Source organism: Aquarana catesbeiana, linkage group LG03 (assembly GCF_042186555.1).
Source record: "Aquarana catesbeiana isolate 2022-GZ linkage group LG03, ASM4218655v1, whole genome shotgun sequence".
Taxonomy (NCBI): Eukaryota; Metazoa; Chordata; class Amphibia; order Anura; family Ranidae; genus Aquarana; species Aquarana catesbeiana.
Window position 1 is genome coordinate 277,386,579 of NC_133326.1, and position 10,548 is coordinate 277,397,126.

A 10,548-nucleotide genomic window follows, 5' to 3' on the forward strand; every position below is an offset into this window, starting at 1 on the left:
GGCAGCCCATGCCCATCCACACACACACCGTTAACCCCTTGATTGCCCCCTGGTGTTAACCCCTTCCCTGCCAGTGTCATTTTTACATTGATCGGTGCATTTTTATAGCACTGGTCCCCAAAAAGTGTCACATGGGGTCAGATTTGTCCGCCGCATTGTCGCAGTCCCGCTAAAAACCGCAGATCGGCATTATTACCAGTAGTAACAATAACAAAAGTCCATTAATTTAATCCCCTATTTTGTAGACCCAATAACTTTTGCGCAAACCAAACTATATAAGCTTATTGTGTTCTTTTAATTATTATAAATATGTAGAAGAATACATATCTGGCCATACTGATGAATACATTTTAGTGTGTGTGTATATATATGTATGTGTGTGTATGTATGTGTGTGTGTATATACACACCTATTTAGTCAGCCACCAATTGTGCAAGTTCTCCCACTTAAAAAGATGAGGCCTGTAATTGTCGTCAGAGGTATACCTCAACTATGAGAGACAATATGTGGAAACAAATCCAGACAATCACATTTGTCTGATTTTTTAAATAATTTATTTGCAAATTATGGTGGAAAAAAGGTATTTGGTCACCTACACACAAGCAAGATTTCTGGCTCTCACAGACCTGTATCTTTGAGGCTCCTCCTGTTCTCCACTCATTACCTGTATTAATGGCACCTGTTTGAACTTGTTATCAGTATAAAAGACACCTGTCCACAGCCTCAAACAGTCACACTCCAAACTCCACTATGGTGAAGGACACCAGAAAAAAAAATTGTAGACCTGCACCAGGCTGGGAAGACTGAATCTGCAATAGGCAAGCAGCTTGGTGTGAAGAAATCAACTGTGGGAGCAATAATTAGAAAATGGAAGACATACAAGGCCACTGATAATCTCCCTCGATCTGGGGCTCCACGCAAGATCTCACCCCGTGGGGTCAAAATAATCTCAAGAACGGTGAGCAAAAATCCCAGAACCACAGGGGGGGGGGGGGGGGGGGATCTAGTGAATGACCTGCAGAGAGCTGGGACCAATGTAACAAAGGCTACCATCAGTAACACACTACGCCGCCAGGGACTCAGATCCTGCAGTGCCAGACTTGTCCCCCTGCTTAAGCTAGTACATGTCCGGGCCCATCTGAGGTTTGCTAGAGAGCATTTGGATGATCCAGAAGAGGATTGGGAGAATGTCATATGGTCAGATGAAACCAAAGTAGAATTGTTTGGTAGAAACGCAACTCGTCGGAGAGAGAATGCTGAGTTGCAACCAAAGAACACCATACCTACTGTGAAGCATGGGCGTGGCAACATCATGCTTTGGGGCTGTTTCTCTGCAAAGGGAACAGGACGACTGATCCGTTTACATGAAAGAATGAATGGGGCCATGTATCGTGAGATTTTGAGTGCAAACCTCCTCCCATCAGCAGGGGCATTGAAGATGAAACGTGGCTGGGTCTTTCAGCATGACAATGATCCCAACGAAGGAGTGGCTTCGTAAGAAGCATTTCAAGCTCCTGGAGTGGCCTAGCCATTTTCCAGATCTCAACCCCATAGAAAACCTTTGGAGGGAGTTGAAAATCCGTGTTGCCCAGCGACAGCCCCAAAACATCACTGCTCTAGAGCAGATCTGCATGGAGGAATGGGCCAACATACCAGCAACAGTGTGTGACAACCTTGTGAAGACTTACAGAAAACGTTTGACCTCTGTCATTGCCAACAAAGGATATATAACAAAGTATTGAGATGAACTTTTGATATTGACCAAATACTTTTTTTCCACCATAATTTGCAAATAAATTCTTTCAAAAAATCAGACAATATGATTGTCTGGATTTGTTTCCACATTTTGTCGCTCATAGTTGAGGTATACCTATGATGACAATTACAGGCCCCTCTCATCTTTTTAAGTGGGAGAACTTGCACAATTGGTGGCTGACTAAATACTTTTTTTTTACTTTTTTTTCCCCACTGTGTATGTGTGTATATATATATATATATATATATATATATATATATATATATATATATATATATATATATATATATATATATATATATATATAATGTGTGTGTGTGTATGTGTATATATATATATTTATTTATAATTTTTTTTTTTTTTTTTTCATAGTGCAAACTAAAGACCGCAGAGGTTGATCAAATGCCACCAAAAGAAAGCTATATTTGTGGTGGTGGGGAGGGGAGGACATAAATTTTGTTTGGGTACAACGTCGCACGACTGCGCAATTAATTGGCAGTTAAATCAACACAGTGCTGTATCCAAAAAAATGGGCTGTCATTAAGGGGGTAAAACCTTCTGGGGCTGAAGTGGTTAAAGCATGTTATACAGCAGTTTGCTGTGTTTTTGACCCTTTCTATCACCTGAAATGCCTGGCTGATCCTGCCTGGTTTTGCCCTACTCCCCGGGTAAACTGACCATAGTTTTATCATGGCTGCTGAGCCCTGACATCGTGGTCCGTTTACGTGCCTCTGTCATCTGCAGCTCTCCTCTGTCATCCTTCTCCCTCCCCCCCACCTAACATGGTGCAAAAGGGCATGAGCATCGGCCAAGTGAGTTTTTGCTTGTATTTGTGGGCCCTATTCGATTGAATAATTCAAAGAAGGTAATGTAACCTTTTTTTTAAATTACTAATCCATCTTTTTTTTTTTTTTTTTCTTCTCCCTGTAGGAAAAAAATGAAAAAGGCTTGGGAACGGGCTGTTGAATTCTTGGCTTCAAATGAGTCTCGTATACGTACTGAAACACAGAAAATAGCAGGAACAGATTTCCTTGTATGGAAATGGATTCAGCCTTCTTCATGTGACAAAATTTCAACCATGCCTTCTAAAGTATGGCAAGGACAAGGTAATGCCTCCAATTTTCCATTTGCTTATTCACATGTCAAGCGTGCCTCCTGTTAGAGAAGTTATGCTACTATTTGTAAATTTGTGGATTTTTTTGGATGAACAAGTGGGGCATGACCGAAGGCACAGAGGAGTATGATTAAGTCCCCTTTAGTTGAATCTGTAGCTACTATGATAGACTAATTTGGCATCTTTTCATGATCCATCAAGAAAGAGGTAACCAGGTGGCGTATGTAGCATTTTACTGGGAAACCCAGATTTGAAGGAAATAAGTTGAGAGAAGTTTATAGGCTGCATTACTGACAACCTTAAAATACTAGTTGCTTGGTTGGATCAGGAATGTCCGAGACAAAGCACCTAATCTGCATATGTTACACGTCACAGGCATTGAATCCATTGGGCCAAAATGACTTAAAATTTGGAGGGGAAGAAATGGGAATGTATCTAATGGGTTCAAACGGCAGTTACTGAGGTGCAGAGAGAACCAGACGCCAATCCCTTAGAGTCACAGGAAAGAACGGATGGTGGGGGACTACATGGAAGACCACATAGGAGAACCCCACTATCCATATGGTCTTATGCCCTGTACATACGGTCGGACTTTGTTCGGACATTCCGACAACAAAATCCTAGGATTTTTTCCGACGGATGTTGGCTCAAACTTGTCTTGCATACACACGGTCAAACAAAGTTGTCGGAAAATCTGATCGTTCTAAACGCGGTGACGTAAAACTTGTACGTCGGGACTATAAACGGGGCAGTGGCCAATAGCTTTCATCTCTTTTTATTTATTCTGAGCATGCGTGGCACTTTGTCCGTCGGATTTGTGTACACACGATCAGAATTTCCGACAACGGATTTTGTTGTCGGAAAATTTTATATCCTGCTCTCAAACTTTGTGTGTCGGAAAATCCGATGGAAAATGTGTGATGGAGCCTACACACGGTCGGAATTTCCGACAACAAGGTCCTATCACACATTTTCCGTCGGAAAATCCGACCGTGTGTACGGGGCATTAGAGAGTGGCCAATGAGCTCTGAAACAAAATAGGGCAGAAACCTGGCTAGTGATGGTGCTGATAACTAAATGCTGGTCTAGACCCAGCAGCAGTAAGAAAAAGATTTGTCCCACGGTGAACCTCCTGGGATAGAAGCCCCTGAATCTTATGCCTTCCATGTCTGATGACCTTACAGGAAGTAGACGTCTAGCTTTTAGTATCATGGGAATCAGACTGAGATTTTCTGTCCCTTTTTTAGAGCCTTGACTTCAACACCAATGCAGTTTGCAAACCAGCGACCATGAATCAGGATGTAAGTGCCCACGGAGCATCTGCCTGGAATTTTACTAGGTTGATGTGCCACATCCTCACTGGGTCAGTCCAGAGCAGTGAGGATCACTGAAATTCCCACCATCTTGATCCTGCAAAGAAAAGTTTCAGGGTAGGAATAGCTTAGATTGGGGTTTAGTGATCACACAGCAACCAGAGAACCCCTGTACCTGCAGACAAACCCTTTCATGTTTGTGGAACCTGATGGCCCCCATCAGGCATCCCCTAGCTGCAACACAGATCATGGAACACCTTCGGATGAAGGAACCACTCTACTGGACCCAGGTGCCACCAGCTGAGGACATCTGTCTGGCAGTCACCAATGCCTGGAATGCTCATGGCTGTGAAGTTCTGCGCAGGACAGGTTCCTGCCACCTTCTCTTGATGCATGGAGTTCACTGAGCAATGCCACTGCTGTGGTGGCATCTGATTGAATCTGGTTTGGGTGGCCCTTTGTCAGGATAGTGCTGTGCTGCAATGACAAATCACTAGAAGTACAAGGATGATCAGAGATGACTCTTCTGACTAAGTCCCCTGCACTGTCAGGATGCCCAGAACTTCTCTCAGCCTAGCAGGCTGGCATTCAACATGAGAATCCTCCAAAAGATGCAGGACCACCTTTCTGATTCCTGAGCTACCAAGCCAGGGACAGAGGCCAGACTGACTTTTTCCTGCAACAACGGACTGTTGCGTTGCAGAGGTCTGGATTAAAAATGGGCAAATTGAACTGCCCTTGAAAGAGGTAACCAACAGGCTTAGGTCTCTCTTGCAAAAGCGGAGTCAGGCTGCTGAACTGGAGAGTTTAGATTTGAGACCTGAGAGTTTCAAGTTTTTCTCCTGTGCAAGGAAGACTCTAACCTGAGCTATTTCCAGGACTAGATCCAGATACTTCAATTTAATCTGTTCTACTGACTGATTTCTGAAGGTTCAGGGTCTGTCCAAATCTAACATCTAGACAGTCACAAGCCCTACAGCTTGCACCAACACTTCCTCAACAAGAGGTTATCTAATGATGCCACGAGACTGCAACCAGGCTAAAACTTGGCATGAAAGCACCTTAGTGAATACCCAAGGTGCAGATGAGAGCCTGAATGGCCACTTCCCATGAATTGGTAGGGCAGTGGTCCCATAGCAAAATGTGGAGAAATCGTAATGCTCTGGAAAGATAGGAACATGAAGGTAAACATCGTCAATGTCCACAGAAGCCTGGAAGTCTCCCTGGTGAAGGGGTGATGAGGTGGATTTTGTGTGAAATTTGTGGACCTAATGAAGACATTGAGAGCTTTGAGATCCAAGATTGGGTGGATGCCCCCTTTTGGGTTTGGGGGATGGTGAAAAGGTTGGAGTTAAAACTCCTTAATACTATCTGCCACAGGAACTGTGGTAATGACAACTTGATCCAGAAAACCAGTGGTCAATTGAGATTTGCTAACCTATGCTGTGGCACGGAATGGTTGTAAGTGAGGCATTGAGGAGGGGAACAGGGAACAAAAGTCGATCGTAGGAAAAGATCAAAAATGTGTTGCCCTTGCAAGCAGGAGCAGCACCGAGGGGACATGTGTGGCAGAAAGGTGAACGTGGCACTCCACCCAGCAGATGACTCCAGTGCTATCATAGTGGTTTCCGATGAAAAAACAGGAATTTTCGTTTCGGTGACCTATGCAAAGGAAGGAACTGTGGGCGGTAATGAATGTAATGGTTCACATGGTGAACCATTGAGTAATGATTCTAATCTGTATAAAGTTGGTGGGAAAAAAATTCAGGCATTCACATGTGAGATTGGTTGCTTTTAGCTGTTGTAAATATGATTGCTTATAATAATATGATTTGAATATACATACCCTGGCAGAATTTGATTTCTTGGCCATTTTTCAGAGAATATGAATGATAACACAAACTTTTCTTTCACTCATGGTTAGTGTTTGGCTGAAGTCATTTATCATCAACTGTGTTTACTCTTTTTTTTAAATCCTAATGACAACAGAAACTACCCAAATGACCCTGATCAAAAGTTTACATACCCTGGTGATTTTGGCCTGGTAACATGCACACAAGTTAACACAAAGCAGTTTGAATGGCTATTAAAGGTAACCAACCATCCTCAACTGTGATCTGTTTGTGTGTAATTGGGGTGTGTGTGTGTGTGTGTGTGTGTGTAAAAGGTCAATGAGTTTCTGGACTCCTGACATACCCTTGCATCTTTCATCCAGTGCTGCACTGACATTTCTGGATTCTGAGTCATGGGGAAAGCAAAAGAATTGTCAAAGGATCTGGGGGAAAAGGTATTTGAACTGTATAAAAAAAGAAAGCGATGTAAAAAGATATCCAAGGAATTGAGAATGCCAATCAGCAGTGTTCAAACTCTAATCAAGAACTGGAAAATGAGGGGTTCTGTTGAAACCAAAACCCTGTCAGGTAGACCAACTAAAATTTTAGCCACAACTGCCAGGATAGTTGTTCGAGATGCAAAGAAAAACCCACAAATAACTTCAGGTGAAATGCAGGACTCTCTGAAAACATGTGGTGTGGCTGTTTCAAGATGCACAATAAGGAGAGGCACTTGAAGAAAGATGGGCTGCATGGTTGAGTTGCCAGAAGAAAGCCATTACTATGCAGATGGCACAAAGTATCCCGTCTACAATACGCCAAACAGCACAGAGACCAGCCTCAAACCTTCTGCCACAGTCATTTGGAGTGACGAGACCAAAATTGAGCTTTTTGGTCACAACCATAAACGCTACATTTGGAGAGGAGTCAATAAGGCCTATGATGAAAGGTACACCATTCCTACTGTGAAACATGGCGGTGGATCGCTGATGTTTTGGGGATGTGTGAGCTACAAAGTCACAGGAAATTTGGTCAAAATTTATGGCAGGATGAATGCGGCATGTTATCAAGCAATACTGGAGGAACATTTGCATTCATCAGCCAGGAAGCTGAGCATGGGACGGTACTTGGACATTCCAACATGACAATGATCCAAAACACAAGGCCAAGTCAACCTGTCTTGGATACAGCAGAATAAAGTGAAGATTCTGGAGTGGCCATCTGTCTCCTGACCTCAATATCATTGAGCCACCCCGGGGGTGCAGTTCATGCAAGACAGTCCAAGAATTTACAGGAACTGTAGGCTTTTTGCCAAGAGAAATGAGCAGCTTTACCATCTTTTGAAGATAAATAGCCTCATCCACAAATACCACAAAAGACTTCAAGCTGCCATTGATGTTAAAAGGGGCAATACATGATATTAAGAACTGGGGTATGCAAACTTTTGATCAGGGTCATTAGGGGAGTTTCTGTTGTGTTTACTCGTTTTGAACCATAATCACGAAATGGCTTCAGCCAAACACTAACCATTCAAGTTAAAGGCACCTAAATTTATTGCAAGCAAGAGTCTATAAATACAATACTATATAAGAATGCACGTGGATTGTTTTTGGCTTCCACAAGATGAGCGCCATTCCAAGCTGTTTGTCTTCCCTAATCTAGGGTGAGACAGGTTTTGGCCATGGGAGCCAAAGAGACTGGAGAGAGGTTCTAACAGGAAAGCCATGAATGCCCGCTGAAATCCTTGATTGATGTTTCATTCAAAACTAATCGAAAGTGAGGCTGTGTGATGTCAACATCAGAGCAGTCATTTTTTTTTCTTTTTTTTAACCACTTGCCACCCAGGCCAATTCTGACACTTTTTTTTTTTTTCTCATACATGTAAAAATGTATCTCTTCCTTTCCCCCCCCCCCCCCCCATGCTAGAAAATTAATCTGAACCCCCAAACATATGTTTTTGTGTTGGCAGAGACCCTGGGAATAAAATGGTGGTCGTTGCAACTTTTTAAGTCGCACGGTATTTGCGTAGCAATTTTTCAAACGAAAACTAATGAATTAAGCAAAGTTGGCCCGTGTGTGGGGTTTTTTTTTTGTGTGTGTGTATATGTGTATATGTATATATGTGTATATATATATATATATATATATATATGTGTATATATATATATATATATATATATATATATATATATATATATATATATATATATATATATATATATATATATATACTGAATAAATACTTAACATGTCACGCTTTAAAATTGCGTACACTCATAATGGCGCCAAACTTCGGTACTTGAAAATCTCAATAGGCGATGCTTTAAAAATAGAGAAGGTCTTTGGCTAGAATTATTGCTGTCACTCTAAGGTTCGCGGCGATGCCTCATGTGTGGTTTGAACGGCGTTTACATATGTGGGAGCAACGTATGAATGCGTTCACTTCTGTGTGCGTGGACCGGAGCACTTTTTATTTTTATATTTATCGCTTTTATTCCTAAGGAATAGGGCATGAAAGGTCATTGTTGGTGAGATCTTGCTGGAAAGCCTGAGATATTAAAAAAAAAAAAAAAATCTCTGCTTCCCAGCCGAAGAATAGGCTGTGTTTACATCTGCCGAGTTCAGACGTGACGACATAACGTCACGCCCGACCTCCGAAGATCATAGAGCTGACTGGGGACCCTCTTTACAGAGCAGGGAATCGCAGGCAGAAAAAGATATCTGAATGATGCCTGCAGCTGCATCGTTCAGCTATCCCCATTAAAAGACCACAATGTCATATGACGTACGGGTGGAAAGTGGTTAAACTTTTACTTATTTTTTTTTTTAATTCCCTCGTCCTCGACCTTTTCCTTCTCCTCCCCCAACACCGCACCCCTCTGTTAAAGGCTACTGGATGGGTCCCAGACAGGTATTTAAGCATACTTTTTTCTGGCATCCTGCACTCCAAAGAGAGCACCTTCTACATTTTGAGGTCAGATTACAAGATCCACTAAACATTTCTCTATCTGTGGCTGGGGAAAGAAGGATCTGTTATCCAGAGCCTGCTTACTGTACACACATCAACCTGGCAATGTATGTAAGTAGTTACTAAGTTGCTAATGTGTTAACCACTTCAGCCCCGGAAGATTTTACCCCCTTCCTGACCAGAGCACTGCGTCACTTTAACTGACAATTGCGTGGTCGTGCGGCGTGGCTCCCAAACAAAATTGACGTCCTTTTTTTTTTTTTCCCCCTCAAATAGAGCTTTCTTTTGGTGGTATTTGATCACTTGTGCGATTTTATATATATTTTTTTTTTTTTTTTTTTTTTTTCATTTTGCTAAAAATATCCCCCAAAATATATAAAATTGATTTTTTTTTTTTTTTTCCTCAGCTTAGTCCGATATGTATTCTTCTACATATTTTTGGTAAAAAAAAAAAAAAAATCACAATAAGCGTTTGGTTTGCGCAAAAGTTATAGGGGATAGTTTTATGGCATTTTTATTAATAATTTTTTTTTTTTGGGACCATTGTCATTTATACAGCAATCAGTGCTATAAAAATGCACGGATTCCTGTGTAAATGACACTGGCAGTGAAGGGGTTAACCACTAGGGGGCAGGGAGGGGTTAAGTCAGTACTAGGGAGTGATTCCAACTGTAGGGGGGATGGGCTAGCTGTGACATGTCACTGATCTCTGCTCCCGATGACAGGGAGCAGAGATCAGTGACACTGTCACTAGGCAGAACGGGGAGATGCTGTTTACATCAGCATCTCCCCGTTCGTCCTCTCCGTGAGGCGATCGAGTCCGCGGGACCCGCGACCCAACTCATGAAGCTTGCGGCAGGCGGGCGCGCAATGCAGCAAATTCAAAGTAACGTACTGGTACGTTCCTTTGCGCAGCTGTGCCATTCTGCCGATGTGTATTTATACAGGAGGCGGTCGGCAAGTGATTAACATCTATTCATCCATGCTGGCAACATTACACATTACACATGATGCATTCTTGTAAAGTATCTACAGATTGCTGCTTGCAATAAATGGGTGGTTTTAGCTAGATTTGAAGGAAGGGATGCCTGTAGCAAACAATTATTATTTTTTTTTTTTTTTTTTTTTTTCTTTCCTACACCATTCTTTAGTTCTCTATATGAAGGGATTTTTTTTTTTTTTTTGTGCTGGAGTAAAACTACAAGTGTAAGTAGTGGTAAAGGAGTGACACATGCTGTCCGCAACAGCAATTTGACACTATTTGTGCTTTTTTTACTCAGATTAGTGGGGGATTGATGTGTTTTGGTGTGGCTGCTGCATTATTTTGGCCCTCTTATCCCTTGATCGTGCACTGCAGGATATAAAAAAAACATTTTTTAAATCTACTGGTTGTGACTGCCAAGATCACTTGCATTTAAATATATTTGTATGACAGCAGCTTTAAGAAAAAAAAAAACTAAAATTTCTGTAGAACTCCTCCTGCTGGCTTAGTGAATATGAAATTATGCAGCATTTCATATTAAACTGGTTGAAACACTATTTTTATTTTTAAAGCATTGATCAGA

The 10,548-nt window shown here is 41.9% G+C and overlaps 1 protein-coding gene across 1 annotated transcript in view; it reads left to right on the top strand.

The window, feature by feature from the left end:
- LEMD3 (LEM domain containing 3) overlaps window positions 1-10,548 on the top strand; it is an 89,211-nt gene that overhangs the window by 70,909 nt on the left and 7,754 nt on the right. The window contains exon 9 of the mRNA XM_073620127.1: window positions 2,687-2,862. Coding sequence (XP_073476228.1) covers window positions 2,687-2,862 — 176 coding nt within the window. The remainder of the gene's footprint in view (window positions 1-2,686; window positions 2,863-10,548) is intronic.